Source organism: Scyliorhinus torazame, chromosome 6, assembly GCF_047496885.1.
Source record: "Scyliorhinus torazame isolate Kashiwa2021f chromosome 6, sScyTor2.1, whole genome shotgun sequence".
NCBI lineage: Eukaryota > Metazoa > Chordata > Chondrichthyes > Carcharhiniformes > Scyliorhinidae > Scyliorhinus > Scyliorhinus torazame.
In genome coordinates this window covers 237,963,711-237,986,165 of record NC_092712.1, presented here as the reverse complement: position 1 = coordinate 237,986,165, position 22,455 = coordinate 237,963,711, and the positions used below count along the sequence as shown (strand labels likewise).

Below are 22,455 nucleotides of genomic sequence, written 5' to 3'. Positions count from 1 at the left end.
CTGTTATGTAATGCACTGAAAATAGGTGGACACAATGCCATTAGACAGAGGGAAATCAACCCCTTTATGTCAAAAATCAACTAATTTACACATTTTAACAAAATAATATATGGGAGGTCAGGAGGCCAAAACTGGAGTACAGTGTGCTGTTCTAGAATCCACATTATAGGAGAATTGTGATAGCACTGGAAAGGATGCAGAGGAGATTTACCAGAATGTTGCCTGGGTTGGAGTGTTTTAATTATGAAGAGAATTTGGATAGAGACAGCACGGTGGCACAGTGCTTAGCACTGCTGGCTCACAGCGCCAGGAACCCAAGTTCAGGTGACTGTTTGTGTGGAGTTTACACATTCTCCCTGTGTCTGCGTGGGTTTGCTCCGGTTTCCCCTCAGTCCAAAGACGTGCAGGTTAGATTGATTGGACAAGCTAAATTGCCCTTTATGTCCATGGATGTGCAAGTTAGGTGGGGTTACGAGATAGGGCGGGGGAGTGAGCATAGATGCATTGTTCTCTCAGAGGGTCAATGTAAACTCAATGTGTCGAATGACCTCCTTCTGCACTGTAAGGAATCTATTCTATGACTTGGATTGTTTTCCTTGGAGCAGAGAAGACTGAGGGGAGACATGATAGAGATGTACAGAATTATGAGGGACACAAATAGAGGAGACAGGAAGAAACCTTTCCCCTTGGTGGAGGGATCAATGACCAGTAGGCATAGATATAAGTTAAGGGGCAGAGATTTCTTTTTAATATTCATTTACGGGATGTGGGTGTCGCTGGTTAAGCCAGCATTTATTGCCCATCCCTAGTTGCCCTTCAGAAGGTGGTGGAGAGTTGCCTTCTTGAACCGCTGCAGTCCTTATGGTGTAGGTACAACCACTGCGGGATGTTAATAGTGGAGTATTCAGCGAGTTTAATGCCATTGAATGTCATGGGGCGGTGATTAGATCCTCTCTTGTAGGAGATGGTTACTGGCACTCTGTACTGAGGCAGTTCCAGGATTTTGGACCCAGCGAAAGTGAAGGAACGGAGATACATTTCCAAGTCAGGGTGGTGAGTGACTTAGACGAGAATCTCCAGGTGGTGGGGTTCCCAGGTATCAGCTGCTCTTGTCCTTCTAGATGGTAGTGGTCATGGGTTTGGAAGGTGTTGTCTTAGGAACCCTGGTGAGTTACTGCAGTGCATCTTGTAGATGGTACATATGGCTGCCACTGTTCACCGGTGGTGGAGGGTTTGAATGTTTGTGGAAGGGGAAGCTATCAAGGAGGCTGCTTTGCCCTGGATGGTGTCCAGCTTCTTAAGTGTTGCTGGAGCTGCCCTCATCCAGGAAAGTGGAGAGTATTCCATTACACTCCTGACTTGTGCCTCGTAGATGGAGGACAGGCTTTGGGGGGGGGGGGGGGGGGGGGGGGATTACTCACCGTACGATTCCTAGCCTTTGACTTGCCCTAATAGCCACAGTATTAATGTGGCTAGTCCAGTTCAGTTTCTGATCAATGGTAACCCCCTTTCCAAATAGCAGGTTTGAATTCCTGCCAGGAAACAATTATCTCTTTTAAGTTATCAAGCAGTCTGGAAACAGTTTTAAAATGAAGATAGAGAAACCCTTCTTTCAACTTGTGCAGTACAACCAGTCTAAACTTAAAGTGAAAGTAAAAGTCAAAAACGAAAGTAAACTTGCAGCATCTCAGCCCAGCTCCACCCACACAGTGACATCACTGAAGCCATGTGATAAGACAAAAACATTTCTTAAAGGGACACTCACATGACACCTTCCTAGCAAGAACATGCTTTAGCAGATAAGGAGACAAAACTGCACACACTATTCCAGGTGTAGTCTCCACAAGGCCCTGTATACCCGCAGCAAGACATCCCTGCTCCTGTACTCAAATCCTCTCACTATGAAGGCCAGCATACCATTTGCCTTCTTCACTGCCTGTTGCACCTGCACGCTTAATCATGAAATGTTTAAAAATAAACAGTTTCCAGTGGTTGAAGGGTCAATGACCAGACCAGAGGGAACAATGTTAAGATGACTGGCAAAAAAACAGAAGCAACCAGAGGAAAATGCCTTTTTTGCACAACCAGCGATTAGAATTTGGAATGGACTGATAGGGTGGTGCTTATATAAGCATTAGCAGCCTTCAAAATGAATAATGGAAAGACTCGGAAAGAGAAAAGAATTTAGGGAAATGGATAAAGAGTATGATTAAGTGGATTGTTCTTTGAAAAGTTCCAGGCTGCTTGATAACTTAAAAGAGATAATTGTTTTCTGGAAGGGAGTCAAACCTGCTGTTTGGAAAGGAAACAAGAGTATCCATACCAAGTTATATACCAGTAAGAGATTTGATGGTTGAATAGCCACTTTCTGCACTATTCGCTACAACAGAGACAGCGAGCTTCTTTAATTCAAGTATGGCAAGTGAAACTCTCTCAACTCTGCCCTAATTAGGTGACTCAGCACTAACTTTAGCAGAGCAGCTTCAATTGCATCAGTGTGCCATTTTCAATTTCCCATATCAGGCGTCCAATGACAAAGGGAAGTGCAAAATGAGGGATCGTATTGTGCTCTAGGCCCATGTCTATTAAGAAGTGGAATGATACTGTCCAAATTTATTGAATGCAAGACACTCAGAGCAATGAGCCACTGATTTCAGATGACTTAAGTCGGATCCCATTTTCATTACATAGAATTCAGGGATTTCTTTTAACCAGCATTTTAACTCCGAGATCCTGAGGTGTCATTGTTGCTGCACTGGTCGAGACAACTGACTCAGCAAGACCCAAATCCCTAAAGAATACTGTTTGTGTGTGTGTGGCATTTTTAAAATGGAAATCACGTGCTTCTTCAGATCATTCCTGAGTGACATTGTAAAATAATGGTACAGAGATAAAGACAAATCTCTTGTGCTTGAACAGAGGAGGCATGATATGAAAGAGAGCAAGATTTACATTTTAATATTCTGAAAAGGAAAAAATTCTTGATGGCAATATTATTAATGAGGTATACAAAATTTACTGCCCATGAAACCTTATGAATTTTTATATAGCTCTGCATTTGCTCCAAACAATAATTTATCCCATATTCTCATATGCGACAATTTAACTCTGCCATCTGGTTACTGTTAGGGTGATCTTTCATCTATCAGCGGGAACAGTGGCTTCAAATTGGAATTAAAATCAAAGCAGTCAGATCACATCTGTAACTAAATGCATGAAAGCAATCGAGATTTCAAAAATCTGATGATTGGCTTAACTTGCTTCACGTTTTAACATTTATGGCGGGGATGTGCTGAGCAGTCGCATGAAAGGAGAACAATAATTTTCACTGTATCTCGGTACACGTGACAATAAATAAATCAAATCAAGGTGGCTCTCCCCTTAGAGACTCCAACCTAGGTACCTTTGACCCGAAAATCAGTCACTCAGCAAACAAACTTCACCCTGAAACATAAAGCACCTGAAGAAACCGCTCAAACCAGCAAAGGAGCCAAAAGGACAACAAAAAATAAGAGCCAGGAGAGAAAGGCCAAGGCCACAGACACAAGGAACGAGGCAGAGTAGGATATGGTGAGTCGACCGGAGTCACCGACACAACCCGGCCCTCTCGCTGAGAGGGCAATGGATGGAACTCCTGACACGAGAACTTCAAAAATTTAGGGACTCCATTAAGGGGAACCACATGGCAACAGTGAAGTCGCCTGCTCAAGGAGGTGCTGGAGATAACAGGATGGCAACTGAAGATGCAAGAGGCAATGGTGCGGGAACTGCAGAAGGCGACCACCGACCAGAGTGAGCGGATCAACTCACTCGAAGCAGAGGTGGCGAGGTTGGTGGCGGACCAGGGAGTGCTCAAAAGGAAGGCAGAAGATCAAGAAAACAGGTCTCGCTGCCAGAAACGTAGGACTGTTGGGCTGCCAGAGGACACGGAGGTCATAGACGGCAGAGAGTAGCAATGGAAGGATGCTTTTCTAATTGGAGGGCTGTGACCAGTGGTGTTCCACAGGGATCAGTGCTGGGACCTTTGCTATTTGTAGTATATATAAATGATTTGGAGGAAAATGCAACTGGTCTGATTAGTAAGTTTGCAGACGACACAAAGATTGGTAGAATTGCGGATAGCGACGAGGACTGTCAGAGGATACAGCAGGATTTAGATTGTTTGGAGACTTGGGCGGAGAGATGGCAGATGGAGTTTAATCCGGACAAATGTGAGGTAATGCATTTTGGAAGGTCTAATGCAGGTAGGGAATATACAGTGAATGGTAGAACCCTCAAGAGTATTGAAAGTCAAAGAGATCTAGGAGTACAGGTCCACAGGTCACTGAAAGGGGCGACACAGGTGGAGAAGGTAGTCAAGAAGGCATACGGCATGCTTGCCTTCATTGGCCGGGGCATTGAGTATAAGAATTGGCAAGTCATGTTGCAGCTGTATAGAACCTTAGTTAGGCCACACTTGGAGTATAGTGTTCAATTCTGGTCGCCACACTACCAGAAGGATGTGGAGGCTTTAGAGAGGGTGCAGAAGAGATTTACCAGAATGTTGCCTGGTATGGAGGGCATTAGCTACGAGGAGCGGTTGAATAAACTCAGTTTGTTCTCACTGGAACGAAGGAGGTTGAGGGGCGACCTGATAGAGGTCTACAAAATTATGAGGGGCATAGACAGAGTGGATAGTCAGAGGCTTTTCCCCAGGGTAGAGGGGTCAATTACTAGGGGGCATAGGTTTAAGGTGAGAGGGGCAAGGTTTAGAGTAGATGTACGAGGCAAGTTTTTTACGCAGAGGGTAGTGGGTGCCTGGAACTCGCTACCGGAGGAGGTGGTGGAAGCAGAGACGATAGTGACATTTAAGGGGCATCTTGACAAATACATGAATAGGATGGGAATAGAGGGATACGGACCCAGGAAGTGTAGAAGATTGTAGTTTAGTCGGGCAGCATGGTCGGCACGGGCTTGGAGGGCCGAAGGGCCTGTTCCTTTGCTGTACATTTCTTTGTTCTTTGTTCTTGAACCCAAAGGACTACGTGGCGCAGATGTTAAGAAATTCTGCAGTCCTGTCACATCTAGTCATGAATGGTGGTGGACAATTAAACAACTAACAAGAAAAAGAGGCTCCAGGAATATTCCGAACCTCAAAGACAGCAGAATCAAACACATCAGCACAAAAGACAAGATCGAAGTATTTAGAACCATCATCGTCCAGAAGTGCCAAGTGGATGATGGAGGAGTCCAGTACATTGAACTTAAGGGATAATTCGATGTGCATGGCTATTTAAGGCTGTTGCCTGACTCATCTGTAGGATAGCTCTCCCAATTTTATATAAGACCCTAGATGCTAAGGCAAATGATTCTGTCGGATCAACTAGACAAGGTGCATCTTTAATGTTTCCAGAACTGAGATCAATGTCGGATGGTCCATGCAGTTTTATTCTTATTCAAATTGTCAGTAGTGGTTTGATACAACTGAGTGGCTTGCTAGGTCATTTCAAAGGGAAGTTAAGGGTCAACCACATTGCTGTGGGTTTGGAATCATATCTAGGTCAAACTAGGTAAGGATGACAGATTTCTTTCTCTGAAGAATATTGGCAAACCAGATGAATTTTAATGGCAACCCTGGGTGCAATCTAACTGAAAATAATGAGTCCGTTCTGGCATCGTTCCTGTCATTTGTGTTGCCATTTCAGGCCCCAGCAGGGAACCCATGAGGCCGCACGTAGCGTCATTTCCTGCACTGAGGAGCTCTGACTAGTGGAGCTCATCAGTGCTGGAAGAGTTCGGAACACCATTTTTAAATGGTGCCCAATCTCCCGCCCTCCGACGTGACCCTCAGATCCATCCCCAATGCCCCAACTCACCTATAAAGGGGTCCTTGAGCCCCCCGCACCCACCCTTGGGCCCAATCCCGACGTGGGCAACACTACATAGAACATAGCGCAGTACAGGCCCTTCGGCCCACGATGTTGCACCGAAACAAAAGCCATCTAACCTACACTATGCCATTATCATCCATATGTTTATCCAATAAACTTTTAAATGCCCTCAATGTTGGCGAGTTCACTACTGTAGCAGGTAGGGCATTCCACGGCCTCACTACTCTTTGCGTAAAGAACCTACCTCTGACCTCTGTCCTATATCTATCACCCCTCAGTTTAAAGTTATGTCCCCTCGTGCCAGCCATATCCATCCGCGGGAGAAGGCTCTCACTGTCCACCCTATCCAACCCCCTGATCATTTTGTATGCCTCTATTAAGTCTCCTCTTAACCTTCTTCTCTCCAACGAAAACAACCTCAAGTCCATCAGCCTTTCCTCATAAGATTTTCCCTCCATACCAGGCAACATCCTGGTAAATCTCCTCTGCACCCGCTCCAAAGCCTCCACGTCCTTCCTATAATGCGGTGACCAGAACTGTACGCAATACTCCAAATGCGGCCGTACCAGAGTTCTGTACAGCTGCAACATGACCTCCCGACTCCGGAACTCAATCCCTCTACCAATAAAGGCCAACACTCCATAGGCCTTCTTCACAACCCTATCAACCTGGGTGGCAACTTTCAGGGATCTATGTACATGGACACCTAGATCCCTCTGCTCATCCACACTTTCAAGAACTTTACCATTAGCCAAATATTCCGCATTCCTGTTATTCCTTCCAAAGTGAATCACCTCACACTTCTCTACATTAAACTCCATTTGCCACCTCTCAGCCCAGCTCTGCAGCTTATCTATATCCCTCTGTAACCTGCTACATCCTTCCACACTATCGACAACACCACCGACTTTAGTATCGTCTGCAAATTTACTCACCCACCCTTCTGCGCCTTCCTCTAGGTCATTGATAAAAATGACAAACAGCAACGGCCCCAGAACAGATCCTTGTGGTACTCCACTTGTGACTGTACTCCATTCTGAACATTTCCCATCAACCAGCACCCTCTGTCTTCTTTCAGCTAGCCAATTTCTGATCCACATCTCTAAATCACCCTCAATCCCCAGCCTCCGTATTTTTTGCAATAGCCTACCGTGGGGAACCTTATCAAACGCTTTGCTGAAATCCATATACACCACATCAACTGCTCTACCCTCGTCTACCTGTTCAGTCACCTTCTCAAAGAACTCGATAAGGTTTGTGAGGCATGACCTACCCTTCACAAAGCCATGCTGACTATCCCTGATCATATTATTCCTATCTAGATGATTATAAATCTTGTCTCTTATAATCCCCTCCAAGACTTTACCCACTACAGACGTGAGGCTCACCGGTCTATAGTTGCCGGGGTTGTCTCTGCTCCCCTTTTTGAACAAAGGGACCACATTTGCTGTCCTCCAGTCCTCTGGCACTATTCCTGTAGCCAATGATGACATAAAAATCAAAGCCAAAGGTCCAGCAATCTCTTCCCTGGCCTCCCAGAGAACCCTAGGATAAATTCCATCAGGTCCCGGGGACTTATCTATTTTCAGCCTGTCCAGAATTGCCAACACCTCTTCCCTACGTACCTCAATGCCATCTATTCTATTAGCCTGGGGCTCAGCATTCTCCTCCACAACATTATCTTTTTCCTGAGTGAATACTGACGAAAAATATTCATTTAGTATCTCGCCTATCTCTTCAGACTCCACACACAATTTCCCATCCCTGTCCTTGACTGGTCCTACTCTTTCCCTAGTCATTCGCTTATTCCTGACATACCGATAGAAAGCTTTTGGGTTTTCCTTGATCCTTCCTGCCAAATACTTCTCATGTCCCCTCCTTGCTCGTCTTAGCTCTCTCTTTAGATCCTTCCTCGCTACCTTGTAACTATCCATCGCCCCAACCGAAACTTCACACTTCATCTTCACATAGGCCTCCTTCTTCCTCTTAACAAGAGATTCAACTTCCTTGGTAAACCACGGTTCCCTCGCTCGACGCCTTCCTCCCTGTCTGACCGGTACATACTTATCAAGAACACGCAGTAGCTGATCCTTGAACAAGCCCCACTTATCCAGTGTGCCCAACACTTGCAGCCTACTTCTCCACCTTATCCCCCCCAAGTCACGTCTAATGGCATCATAATTGCCCTTCCCCCAGCTATAACTCTTGCCCTGCGGTGTATACTTATCCCTTTCCATCATTAACGTAAACGTCACCGAATTGTGGTCACTGTCCCCAAAGTGCTCTCCTACCTCCAAATCCAACACCTGGCCTGGTTTATTACCCAAAACCAAATCCAACGTGGCCTCGCCTCTTGTTGGCCTGTCAACATATTGTTTCAGGAAACCCTCCTGCACACACTGTACAAAAAACGACCCATCTATTGTACTCGAACTATATCTTTTCCAGTCAATATTTGGAAAGTTAAAGTCTCCCATAATAACTACCCTGTTACTTTCGCTCATATCCAGAATCATCTTCGCCATCCTTTCCTCTACATCCCTAGAACTATTAGGAGGCCTATAAAAAACTCCCAACAGGGTGACCTCTCCTTTCCTGTTTCTAACTTCAGCCCATACTACCTCGGAAGAAGAGTCCCCATCTAGCATCCTCTCCGCCACCGTAATACTGCTCTTGACTAGCAGCGCCACACCTCCCCCTCTTTTGCCTCCTTCTCTGAGCTTACTAAAACACCTAAACCCCGGAACCTGCAACATCCATTCCTGTCCCTGCTCTATCCATGTCTCCGAAATGGCCACAACATCGAAGTCCCAGGTACCAACCCACGCTGCCAGTTCCCCTACCTTGTTTCGTATACTCCTGGCATTGAAGTAGACACACTTCAAACCACCTACCTGAACACTGGCCCCCTCCTGCGACGTCAAATCTGTGCTCCTGACCTCTATACTCTCATTCTCCCTTACCCTAAAACTACAATCCAGGTTCCCATGCCCCTGCTGCATTAGTTTAAACCCCCCCAAAGAGCACTAACAAATCTCCCCCCCAGGATATTTGTGCCCCTGTCAGCCTGACACTCTGGCAGTGCCCTTGCCAGCACCCTATGGGCACCTGGCAGTGCCAGACTGGCACAGATGCCACCCTGCCCGGAGGCTGACCACTCGGGGCCTCCAATCGCCAGAGAGACAACCTCCCCCCTCTATGTGCCATTCCGCTTGGCCTCCATTTGTGGGGACGAGTGCTAAACGGCACTCAGCTAGTATCTCCTCAGCAAGGATGATAGATGCAGAGTGGCCTTTCCATTGGTTGCGAGCATTGTTTAAAATGATTTTAAGCTCTTTTAGCTATGTGAGTCTGGGTCCCTCGCGACGTCTTGTGAGATCTGGTTCGGTCTCGGAAGGCGCAAGGACTGTTAGAAATCGCGGGAAAGGCTTCTCCCGATTCCGACGTGACGTGGCCGGTAGATTTCACCCCCAGTAGTTACATGATCATCATTACTATGGCCAGCTTTTTAATCCAGGTTTAATAATTGAATTAAAATTTCCTCTGCTGTCATGGTGGGATTTGTTTTTAATTGCATCCCAAAGAAAGAAGATGGAACCACATTTCTCACTCCCATGCTGCAGTTCAGTCTCAAAAAGAATATACTTAACTTCTGCAATAAGCTACATTTTTACTGTAGCTCATTTATCAAAACTTTTAGGAGACTCCTCCTCGTGTTTACACGACTGTAACAGCCTCATTACCCCAGTGACGTCCGGCTGTTTATTCACCCAGCTACAATCCTGCCACTAGGACAAGAGGAGGGAATGTCGGCATGCAGGCTCCAGGAATTCAAACTAAATGAGACAGTGACAAACCTAAAATTTGTAATAATCTGATTGCCAACCTTAACTGTTGGATTAGGTCCTCCCCTTCTTTGATGACATTCACTGTCACTTGCAGGGTGGTCTGCTGCTGCTGTCCAAAGCGCTTGATCAAATCCTGCACTGCCTCCACAGATTCAGCGTACACATCATCCAGAAGCTCCTTCTGTAAATCTTCCAGCCATGTCCAGAGCTGCAAAAAAGTAAACAGGCAAAACATTAGCTATGTGATTGAGGACAGATTTCAGAGGAAAAATACTCTGCTGCGCACATCTTTGTAAAGTTCCAGTTGAAGCGAGTTCCTACCACAAAGGATTCAGATTTTTTTTTCATGTGGACGAGAGACCAGTCATCAGGTTTCTGAAAACTCAGACCTACGCTGTTGAATTTCCTGCTTTTCTATCAGCCAGACACAATGAGCAATGGCTTTCCACTTAAAATTTATTACAAAGTGATCTAGGAGTGGACTTTTTACAGCACCTAGAATTGAATTGCTGCTACTATTTAATCAATGCATTCACCTTATGAGGTTCAAGGTCAAGGTTAAACTGTTGAGATTATAGAATTAACAAAGGGAGAAGCTTCAAAAGAAATCTCAACAAGAAAAAAAATGAATTAAAATGTAAAACTCCACACTACTCTTGTGTATTTAAAATGTGAGCAGCCTGGTCAAAATATAATGCATCAACTTGCAGCATTATGGAATGGAAAAACCCAGGCTCCCACCCTGCCAAGTTGCTGGTAAACTGCAATGCAATGTGCAAAGTCCGCGATAAGAGAAGGGTGTTTCTTCAATGTACTCTTAATTTCCTGCTAGCTGATGGCCAACGGTCACATTACCTGTGACGTGGGAGAAAGGCTACTTTTATTTTCCTCGTTCAAGGGATGTGGGCTTCATTGGCTAGGTCAGCATTTATTGGCCATCTCTAATTGCCCTTGAGAAGGGAGTAGTGAGCTGCATTCTTGAACTGCTGCAGTCCATGTGGTTAGGGATTGTTGTTAGGGAGAGCATTTCAGGATTTTGGCCCAGTGACAGTGAAGGAATGGCGATATGTTCCAAGTCAGGATGGTGAGTGACTTGGAAGGGACCTTCCAGGTCCTGGTATTCCCATGTATCTGCTGCCCTTGTCCAGCAAACGTCTACATGACAATAATCCCCCGATAACTTTAACACTTCTAGCATGATAAAGAGATGAGCATTCTTCAGGAAACATCCTTTCTTTGTTAGTAACAATCAATGCCAATGCGTAAAAAACCCTGGTCGCACCAACTTCTCATCCTGGAGATCCATATTCTTGCTTCACAAAGACTACAAAATATTGCTGAAGATCTTAGTCAACAGACTGGGTGCAGTTCAGTGACCATTAACAACACCAATCAAACAGTGTCACCATTCATGTCTGCAGGATATGTTTCCAGAGACAATTTCCATTATAAATGTGGTCACAGAAATTTCTAATGGAAAATGTTGACAGGACTTTTGTGCAGAAATGGGACTTTCAATATATTAAACAAATATGCTTAAAAGGGAAAATAAAATGTTATCTCACCTCCTTGACATGGGTATGAAAAGAAACGGACATATCCAATAGGATCTTCCGCTGTTCCACTCGTCTCACAAAGTCCTGAATCCGATCTTCGAGTTGATGGGCTGCCTGGTAAATCTCTTCAGGGTCACACTCTCCAGTCTGAGCCAATTGCTCTGCTGCTTCCAGGAGTTTATCTGCATTGGTGTATGTGTTCTAAAGAAAAAAAGAATGTTTCTATATTTCCTGGTATTCATTCAACTGAACACTGCAATGCAATATCAATTGTACAAAATGTTGCTAACTCTCAACAGGAGCAGCTGTTTTTATTCAAAATGTTAACTTTCTATATTTAATTAGCAATTTGTTATAGAAGCTTGGAGAATCTGCAAGAACATTTGGACAGGTTTTGTTAAAGAACATTTCTGTTTCACATTAAATGCAGGAAGTTTTCATCTCCATTTAATTCTGGATTAAATATTCCATTTTCCCAAAACGTTTGGGCTCTACAGAATGACCGGGTGCAATGTGCACTATTCCTTACAAAATAAGGTCCTAATTTAAATGATGCCACAAAAGGAATGAAGTGTATGAAAACTAGGCTTGGAGACAGGAAAAAAGAGCAAACATATGAATAAACACACCTTCAATTAGTTCACACAAGAGCAAAATACTGCAACTGTTGGAAATCGGAAATAAAAATTGAAAATGCTGGAAATACTCAGCAGGTCAGGCAGCATCTGTGCAGAGAAAGAGTGTTAATGTTTCACGTTAACAGTTCTGTGATTGCAAACTTGGGAGAGATCGAGTCTAGGAGTCCATTAATTCCATGTTTGGAGGGTGACTTCCGGTGGCAGCCATGGTGTGAGTGGTCGCACATTTGATAGCTCCCGCTTGTGGCGTGTTTTTGGACCTTTTCCCCGATTAACGGGCAAATGTTTTAGTGGAAAAAGGTGCAGGAGTGGTGGGGGAAGTGTTTGTTCCACCGGTGGATAGATTTGTGGACCAGAAGTGGTTTTAGGCGAAAGGAATTGTTCGAGTGAGAAACATTTCCTGTGATGCAGGGGAAGGTGGCAGAGGGTAAGGGACCAGCCCTACCATTTCAGTGGTCTATGGAACAGCTGGTAGACTTCTTGAACAAAAAGTTCACCCAGCCGAGGAAGGAGTCTCTGGAAGACCTGGCGAGGAGGTGGATCCGCTTAATGCGGAGATCGACCGTGTGGAGAGGAGGTTGGAGTTTCAAAGGCAGGCAAACCAGAAGATGGAGGGGACGGTGGGGGAGCATGAGGAGCAGCTTGCTTCGTTGGCAGCCGAGATGGGGCTGATGAGAGATACCCAGAAGCGGCTTCAGGAGAAGGTGGAGGATCTGGAGAACCACTCCTGAAGAAAGAAACTGAGGATCGTGGGGTTGCCAGAGAGCATTAAGGAGTGGACACTGGCTCGTATGTGGCCAAGATGTTGGGAAAGCTGCTGGGAGAGGGGGTCTTCGAACGGCCCTGGGGGTGGACCATGCGCACAGGACGTTGATGAGGAAGCCGCAGAGCAACGAGCCACTGAGGGCGATGGTGGTGCAATTGTACCAGTTTCTGGACAAGGAGCAGATCCTGAGATAGGCCAGGCAGAGGAGGCAGTGTACTTGGGAGGGCAGCGAACTTCGAGTATACCAGGACCTAGGTGCGGAGCTGGCAAAGAGGGGAGCGGGATTCAATAAAGTGAAGGCTGCCCTCTTTAAGAAGGGGGTGAAGTTTGGGGATGCTGTACCCGGCTCGCCTCTGGGGGACATACACTGGGTGAGAATACTATTTTGGGACACCTGAGGAAGCAATGGAGTTTGTGAGAGATAATGGACTGGCAGGAGAGGGAGGACATTGAACTTTGGAGGAGGTGTTTTTTTTTCTGGGAGCTATTATCCTTTGTTCTTCTGTGGGGGTTGGGGGTTTGTTCTTGTCTCTTTCGATATTTGAATATTGATGTTGAATCTTGCACCAGGAGTGTTGATGCGGCTGGGGGGAGATCATCAGTGGGGGGTAGGATGCGCGGCTGTCAGGCTAGCTGGGTGGGCTAGTTCACAGAACCACAGTGGAGGGTGAGCAGGTGGTTAGAGTGTTGATGGTGGTTGGGATTGTTGCTCTGTGGGGGCGGGAGGGGGAAGACTGCTGACAGGGTAGGGATTTTTGAAATGTGTTGAGGGGGGTGGTGGACATCTGAGTGCGGGCCTGTGGCGATGCGGGACGGAGGCTGGCCCAGGAGGGGCTATAGTTGATAGAGGGAGGTTCCTTAACCAGGCTGATCACATGGAACGTGCAAGGGCTAAATGGGCCAGTCAAGAGGGTTTGCGTGTTCACGCATTTGAGGAGCTTAAACACGGCTCTGGCATTCTTACACCCGAAGATCGGGGATCAGACTAGGTTCAGGAAAGGGTGGGAAGGGCAGGTCTTTCATTCGTACTGGATCTGAAGGCAAGGGGCGGTGGCAGTCTTGATAAATAAATGGGTATCTTTTGTAGTGGGGAGCATAGTGTGGATTCTGGGGGGAAACTTGTTATGGTGAGTGGGAAATTGGAGGGGATGCCAGTGGTGTTGGCGAATGTTTACGCCCTGAACTGGGATGATGTAGAGTTTATGAGACAGGTGCTGGGGAAGATCCCAGACCTGGACTCACACTGTTTGATAATGGGGAGGTGTTTAACACGGTTCTGGAGCCAAAATTGGACCGGTTGAGCCCGAGGTTGGGGAGGGTGTTGGTGGTGGCAAGGGAAGTGAAGGGGTTTATGAGCATATGGGGGGGTAGATGAGGAAATTTATAAGTGTCGGAAATTGATAAGGAATTGATGGATTGGGAGGGAGCCCAGATAGGGGTAGTGAAGCGTAAGTGGGAGGAAGAGTTGGGGAGGGAGGTGGCGCGGTGGTGTGGGAGGAACCTTTGAGGAGGGTGAACGCGTCCTCATCGTGTGCAAGTTCAAGGTGGTCCACAGTTCAAGGTCCACTGGGCACATATGACTGTGGCCCGGATGAGCAGGTTTTTTGAAGGGGTGGAGGATAGGTGTGGGCAGTGCGCAGGTGGGCCCGCGAATCATGTCCACATATTTTGGGCCTGTCCGAAGCCTGGGGGATTCTGGTAGGACTTTGCTGACGTTGTGTCGGAGGCCTTGAAGGTGAAGATGATCCTGAGTCCGGAAGTGGCGATCTTTGGAGTGTCAGAAGACCCGGGGGAGGCCGATGTCTTGGCCTTTGCCTCCCTGGTAGTCCGGAGATGATCTTATTGGAATGGAGGGACTCAGGGCCGCTGAAATCGGGGTGTGGGTGAGTGACCTGGCAGAGTTTCTTTGGCTGGAGAAGATAAAGTTATCCTTGAGAGGGTCTGTGGGGGGGTTTGTCCGGAGGTGACAGCCGTTCTTTGAGAACATGTCAGGAAGGGGGAGGGGGTAAAAAAGGAGGGAGGGGAGTTGGAAGCGGGAGACGGGATGGTGGGTGTTAGGTATTTAATTGGTTTGATTATTTGCAGCCCTGTTGGCTTGTTTTGTTTTATGGTTGTGTTTGATGTATAAATATATATAAATGCCTCAATAAAATATTTTTCAAAAAAAAAAATTCCATGTTTGGATAAGCTTCAAACAATAAGTCGGTGTGAATTCCACAGATGGGTGCTGTCTGGATATCTTAAATCCAGGAGGTGGCTGCACACCCACGGTGATTTAATCAGAATTTTCCAGAAGCTTGAGATAATCTGTTGAACAAGCAACGGTCACCTGACCTCTCAGCAGCCACCTTGGCTACCTTTGTGAGTGCAGTCCATTTAAATTCCAGAAGCTTCCACAGGAACATAGTCCATGTTTGAAGTTAAATAAGACATACCTTCATTGAGCATGACACAGAGAAGGAGCAGCATATATAGTCTTTATATTTAGAAAATACACAAGGAACCATACACATTGGAATCTTTTTTTAAGTTAGTGACAAAGACCTTTAACATCAATTCTGCATTGGGTCCCGGCTATAACACACTTCTTTGCGGTATGGAACTCTGTAGAACATGAGTCTGACTTGGACTCTGGAATTGTTTTAAATAGCACTTGTTCATTGTGGTATTAAACGTAGCTTGGCATGAATGCTTCCAGCTCAGTAACTGAACTCTGCTGATGCAGCAGTAAAGGGATTTCAGTTGACTTCAGCATCCCTGTTCGGAAAGAGGCAAACCTGTCCATTAACCTCTGCTGGGTTGTGTATAGTATATGTGTACCAGTCAGAATGCTTAGCACTAGCAAAAGACACAGCTATGAGTGGGGTCAATGCATACACATCTTCCGAGCCTGAAAGGAAATGTTGATAATCTGAGAAATAAAATATGATCATTCTTGAACAATATGAACAAACTTAGTTGAATATTTTGAAGCAATAGCACACATGGCAGACAAAGAACTGCCTGTGATTGTTTACATAGCATGTGCATGAGGTTCCACAAAAGAAACTGGACAAAAGTTTGGAGTTGCTGAGTACTGACACAGAGAAACTAACACATTGGCTTGGATAGAAAATTGGTTAGGAGATAGGAAACAGAGTGGGTATGAAATGGTCCGGTACTCAAACTGGCAGATGTGACGAGTGATGTCCACTAAGGATCTGTACTAAGGCAATATCATTATATATCTATATTTCATATATCATAGTGTGGTTACAGTACAGAAAAGGTCCTTCAGCCTAGCATGTCAATGCCAGCTCTCTGCAAGAGTAGCTCAGCTAGCCCCACTCCCCTATTCTTCCCTAGTAATCCTGCAAATCATCTTCCTTCAGGAACATCTCCAATTCCCTTTTGAAAGACATGATTGAAATTGCCTCCATTACACTCACAGGCACTACAGTCCAGGTCCATAATTTTCTTGTTTTACACTGATCAAATTACCATATCAAAAGAAAACTCAATCAAATTAGCCAAACAGAATTTGCCATTAAAAAGTCTATGTTGGCTTTCCTTCATTAATCTCAACCTAAGTAACTGTTAATTATGTTCTGGATAATAATTTCTAAAAGCTTTCTCAACACAGAGATTGTATTTACTGGCTGGTAGTTACTGAGCTAACCCATTATTTTGTACAACGGTGCAAATATGCAATCGTTTGGTAGTACAGAGCTTGAGTATTACTGAAAAAGACAGTTTGTTGAAGTTTTTTGTCTAGTACTCATCAGGGCAATCGCAATAACATCAATGTCAGGGAAAACAACAGTTTTATGTTGTATAGGTGAGTGCTGACTGGTTGGCAAGTGGACTTTGATAATGGGCAAATGGACTAATTTTGCACTGTATATCACACAAACTCATGTATGGGCCGAAGGCCATCACTTTCAGTGCTGAAAAATGCCCAGCTAACCTCAGATTTCCCTGGAAGGGCAGTGTATCTAAAGAAAATTGAGCAACGGGTGAGGCGAGCTGTTTCACATTGCTCCTTGCAAAGTAGCAACATGAGTGGTATTCATCACTAACAGGGATGCTACTGTCAAGCCAAAAAGAGGCTTTGCCTATCACACAAATGAGTAATGTGCTATATGAATTTCAGTGCCAGTGTGATGCCAGGTATGTAGGCCATACATCCCAAAGACTGGTGGATCGTATCAAACAGTATGTCCCTTCAACTGTTCGCAATGTGCAAGGTACAGACTGTACCCAAACAGCCCCTGCTTGAAGAACTCAAAACAGTGTCTAACATTAGATGTGATTCTGCGAGAGGACAACATTTGCTAAATAATCCTCAGCATGCTACAGTTGCACTGACAACCAATTTGCAAATTAAGTGAGAGCATTCGCTGGTTCATTCTTCAGCCCAATGCCTTGACCAATCAGAGTCAAATTGCCTGGTTTAAATTTTCAAACAATGCTTGGCATTTAACTGTCAGTCAACATTAACTAGTGCATTCTCCCTGGCAATGCCTCCAATTTAAATTAGGACCATCACACCAATCAGATTCCACCTGTCAACCAATCAGCACTCTTCTCATACAGTATAAAGTTGTTGTTCACCCTGACAATGATATTCTAGCGAGTGGCCTGATGAAAATCTTCACCAAAATGTATTTTTTAAGCAATACTCAAGTGATGTAATATCTGCAATTTTACAGTCCTCTGGCACCACCCCCATATCTAAGAAAGATTGGAAGATTACAGTCAGTACCTCTACAATTTTCCACCCTTACTTCCCTCAGCATTCTTGAATGTTTTCCAACTGCTCTTACTGACTTTTTAATTCTAAGTGCAGGTAGCCTTTCTAATACACCTCAATCAATTTTTAGCTCAACCAGTTCAACAGATGCATGTGATGCATCTAATTTGTGGATGAAGAGAGCTAACCTGCTTTCCACTTTTGTGTGTTAGTTTGCTTCTCCTGGTCAGCCTACCAGCAATGCATAAAACAGAGCCCAATGTGTTAGTTTCTCTGTGTTAGTACTCAGCAACTTCATTGGCAAGTCCTCAGCTATTCCTCCTTGTGACAACACAGGAAAATTAGGACCATCTCACCTAAAGCTTCGGAGGAACTCAGAGGAGGCTACAAATATTAATACATGGGCATGGTGGCACGGTGGTTAGCACTGCTGCATTACAGCTCCAGGGTCCCGGGTTCAATTCCAGCCTCGGGTAACTGTCTGTGTGGAGTTTGCACTTTCTCCCCATGCCGGGGAGGGTTTCCTCCGGATGCTCCGGTTTCCTCCCACAGTCCAGAGATGTACAGATTAGATGGATTGGCCATGATAAATTGCTCCTTAATGTCTAAAAGGTTAGGTGCGATTACTGAGTTACGGGGATTGGGTGGCGGTGCGAGTTTAAGCACAGTGCTCTTTCTCAAGGGCTGGTACAGACTCGAAGAGCCAAATGGCCTCCTTCTACACTGTCGCGTTTATATATGATTATATGAGGTCTGGCCCCAGACATGCATTGTACAGGCCCACTCGAGTGTAGACATGTTCTGGCCTCTCATGAGCCAAATTCCCAGCTGTGGCTGAATTATTTTAGCACCTTGTGGATATGTAAAATGAGTTAAAGGCTAAGGGAGTAAATCCCTACAAAAGATCTGAAGTGGAAGCCAAAGGCAGACTGTTGTCTAAATGTGTCATCTTACCAGTGTCATCCTGCAACCAAGCCAGAGCCAAATGCAGTGCTTTGCATCCCTTTGAACACAACTGGGGAGGTCAAGAGGGTTATCCTGATATTTGGGTAACTCGGTCTCCAGAAATATTGTCCAGGCTTGGGCCCTGGAGAGGACTCTTCAATTTCACTGCAGAGCATTAACGCAGCACAGGAGACAGCAATTATGTGCGATAAGCCAAACTCGATTGGCATAGAGAAAGGTTGCTACGGGCTGTGACTGGCAGTAGGAGGGACCATCATGTCCCACTGTTCAGCCACCGCCCACCTCAAGTCAGGTAGCCTCAAACTAATAATAACCGACCTGCCACCATCCATCTGCTTTGATGGGTGCTAGGAGCTTAGAGTCTGCTCAACAAGTGGATATAATCATTTGCATCAGGTAATCAAACAAAACAAAAAGAAATGAGATGACAACACTTCAATTGGCAAGCTGAAATGCTAGGACCATATGACCGATGACTTTTAGCTGGTCCATAATGCATGCAATACAGCCATGATCAACACTGCACTTGATGGGCTGAACATTGACATAGCTTCCCTAATGAAACCATTCATGCTAAGAGCAGATTACTGAAAGAAAAATACTAGACATTCATCTTGCACCGTTTAGAGAGGTGTGTAGGCGCTGCTATCAGAAACTGGCTACCCTAGGGGTAGCACGTGGTGCAGTGGGTTAGCCCTGCTGCCTCACGGCACCGAGGTCCCAGGTTCGATCCCGGCTTTGGGTCACTGTCCGTGTGGAGTTTGCACGTGGGTTTCGTCCCCACAACCCAAAAATGTGCAGGCTAGGTGGATTGGCCATGTTAAATTGCCCCTAAATTGGAAAAACGAATTGGGTACTCTAAATTTATAAAAATAAAGAAACTGGCTACCCTTGATAATAGAACAGCACCCCACCCCCTCCCCCCCAACATAGTTCTGAAGGCGTTTTCTCCATCCACCTCTCAACCATAACAGGGCTAGTTAACCTCACAGTACTTTTTCAATTCATTTACAGAATGTGTTCATCGCCGACTAGACCAGCATTTATTGCCCATCCCTCATTGCTTGAGAAGGCGGTCGTGAGCTGCCTTCTTGAACCACTGCAGTGCCAGAGGTGTAGACAAACCCACAGTGCTGTTAGGAGAGAGTTCCAGGATTTTGACTCAATTACAGTGAAGGAATAGCAATATATTTCCAAGTCAGGGTGGTGAGTGGCTTGCAGGGGAACCTCCAGGTGGTGGGATTCCCAGGTATCTACTGTGTTTGTTCTCCTAGATGGTAGTCGTTGTGGGTTTGGAAGCTGCTGCCTAAGGAAACATTATGACTTCCTACAGTGCATCTTGTTGATGGTACACACAGCTGCCACGGTTCGTCAGTGGTGGAGGATGTTTGTGGAAGGGGGGAGAAACCAAGCGGGCTGCTTTGACCTGTACGGTGTTAAACTTCTTGAGTTTTGTTGGTGCTGCACTCATCTAGGCAAATAGGAGGTATTCCATTACACTCCTAATTTGTGCCTTGCAGATGGTGGTCAGGCTTTGGGGAGTTAGGAGGTGAGTTAATCACCAAAAGGTTCCTAGCCTTTGACCTGCTCTGGTAGCCACTGTATTTATTTGGCTAGCCCAGTTCAGTTCTGGTCAATGATAACCCCTAAGATGTTGATTGTATCTATGCTTCAATGATGTTCTCTACTACAGAATTGAAGGACCAGTTCTATGAAGAGCGTAAGACTGCTACCAGCAAAACATCCTTACCGACTGGGGCATTTCAACTCAATAGTGGGGGCAGACCACAAGGCATGGCCCTCCTACCTCGGACCTCACAGCCTGCCGAGGATAAAGGAGAATGGACAGAGAATGCTTCAGCTTTGCTGTTACCATGAGGTTTGTGTAACTAAAACTTTCTTTCAGACCAAGCAATGCCACAAGGCCATCCTGGGGACAACCAAGATCAGGGAATTGACATGAGCTGATCATCGCCTAATGTGACTGTCTGAACAGGATTTTCAACATATGCAGCATCCACAGTTTTTACTTGATACATATCATTCCCTGGTGTGCACCAGGGTTAGGATGCAACTCTTGAAGTTTTTTCAGTCACAGCAGAAATTCCATCCTCGTATTAACATCAATCATCCTCACCGTCCTCAAATAAGCTTCGTCATACTACCTACCCAGATAAAAACCACTAGTTCCACCACTCAATTGAACAGGCGATCTGTCATTCCCACGCAGGGTGCAGAATCAAAATGAAATGTACTTCGAGACACCATCTCCAGTACCACATTGGGTAGCATGGTAGCACAAGTGGATAGCACTGTGGCTTCACAGCGCCAGGGTCCCAGGTTCGATTCCCCGGAGGGTCACTGTCTGTGCGGAGTCTGCACGTTCTCCTCGTGTCTGCGTGGGTTTCCTCCGGGTGCTCCGGTTTCCTCTCACAGTCCAAAGACGTGCAGGTTAGGTGGATTGGCCATGATAAATTGCCCTTAGTGACCAAAAAGGTTAAGAGGGGTTATTGGGTTATGGGTTTAGGGAGGAAGTGAGGGCTTAAGTGGGTCGGTGCAGACTCGATGGGCCGAATGGCCTTCTTCTGCACTGTATGTTCTATGTTCTATTCTCAACATTTGAAAAGCAAGAGCGTGAAAATGCTGACTGATTCAAGGCTAAGATTACGCTGATGAAAACTGTCATTGAAACTAGGCAGGCTGCTCTCATTAATTACGAGACAGATCCAAGCAAAAAGACTTGGAGGGCCCCAAGAGCCATTGAAAGTATAGTCCAACAGACTGCTAATGATGCGCCATAGCGCCATGACTATTAGTTACAACTTTGCCAGAATATCCAAATGTCCTTCAACACAGTGAATGCTTGGGGTACATATGAAGAGATATAAAAAAGGCAGAAGGTCCATCAGCAAAGAAAACATCTCCACTGAAAACAAAGGCATGGGAGGTCATGACTGACTGCAATAAACAGATGGGGGGGAACAGAGTCATACAGCACAGAAACAGGCCCTTTGGCCCACCATGTCTATGCCAAGCATCAAATACCAATCTATCCTAATCCATTTACCAGCTTTTGGTCCATAGCCTACTATGCTTTGGCGATTCAAGTGCTCATCTAGATGCTTAGTAAATATTGCGAGTGTACCTGCCTCCACCAGTCTTTGGGTGAAAAATGTCTTACTCAGTTCCCGCTAAACCACTTACTCCTCACCTTAAACCTATGCCCTTGGTCGTAGATGCCTCTGCCAATGGGGAAAAGATTCTTACAATATACTCTGTATCTCTGACTCTCATAATTTTGTATACCGCTATCAGATCCCACCCCAGCCTCCTTTGCTCCAGGGAAAACAAATCCAGTCTATCCTGTCTCTCCTCATAGCTGAAACTTACCATCCCACACAACATCCTGATGAATCTCATCAGCACCTCCTCCAGTGCAATCACGTTGTTCCAATGGTGTGGCGACTAACTGTACACAATATTCCACCTGTGATCTAATGTTTTATAAAGTTGCACAAAGACCTCCCTCCTCCTATATTCTACTCGCTGGCTAATGAAGGCAAACGTTTGCCTTCCTCACCACCCTAACTACCCTTGCTGCCACATTCAGGGCTCCATGGACTTGCACACCAAAGTCCCTTTGTTCCTCAATATTTCCTCAGGAACGACCATTCATTGTGTATATCCTACTCTTATTAGACCTCCCAAAATCCATCACCTCACATTTATCAGAATTAAATTCTATCTGCTGCACACTATCATTGTGGAAGTCCTAGATAGCATGAATGCCTGCCTGTCAAGGCAGAGCTAGATATCGAACCCACAGTGGAGGAGCTTAGAAAAACTAGCGACTTACTTGCCATGGGCAAAGATCCAGTGCTGGTGTTATACTGTCTGAATTCATCAAGCGCAATGAACCAGCACTCCTACAGTATCTGCATTATTCTCTCCGTCTCTGCTGGAGGGAGAGGGCAGTGCTCCATGATATATGTGATGCAAAGTTTGTGACCCTGTACAAGAACAAGGGCAATCATAGCAATTGCAACAACTATCGAGGCATTTCCCTGCTGAGAACATGG

At 45.6% G+C, this 22,455-nt stretch overlaps 1 protein-coding gene across 8 annotated transcripts in view; it reads right to left on the bottom strand.

The window, feature by feature from the left end:
- LOC140425346 (triple functional domain protein) overlaps positions 1-22,455 on the bottom strand; it is an 801,905-nt gene that overhangs the window by 374,118 nt on the left and 405,332 nt on the right. For all 8 annotated transcript variants that reach the window (XM_072509518.1, XM_072509516.1, XM_072509515.1 and 5 more), the window contains 2 exons: positions 11,284-11,475; positions 9,757-9,926 (listed from right to left, as the gene is read on the bottom strand). In XM_072509518.1, coding sequence (XP_072365619.1) covers positions 9,757-9,926; positions 11,284-11,475 — 362 coding nt within the window. The remainder of the gene's footprint in view (positions 1-9,756; positions 9,927-11,283; positions 11,476-22,455) is intronic.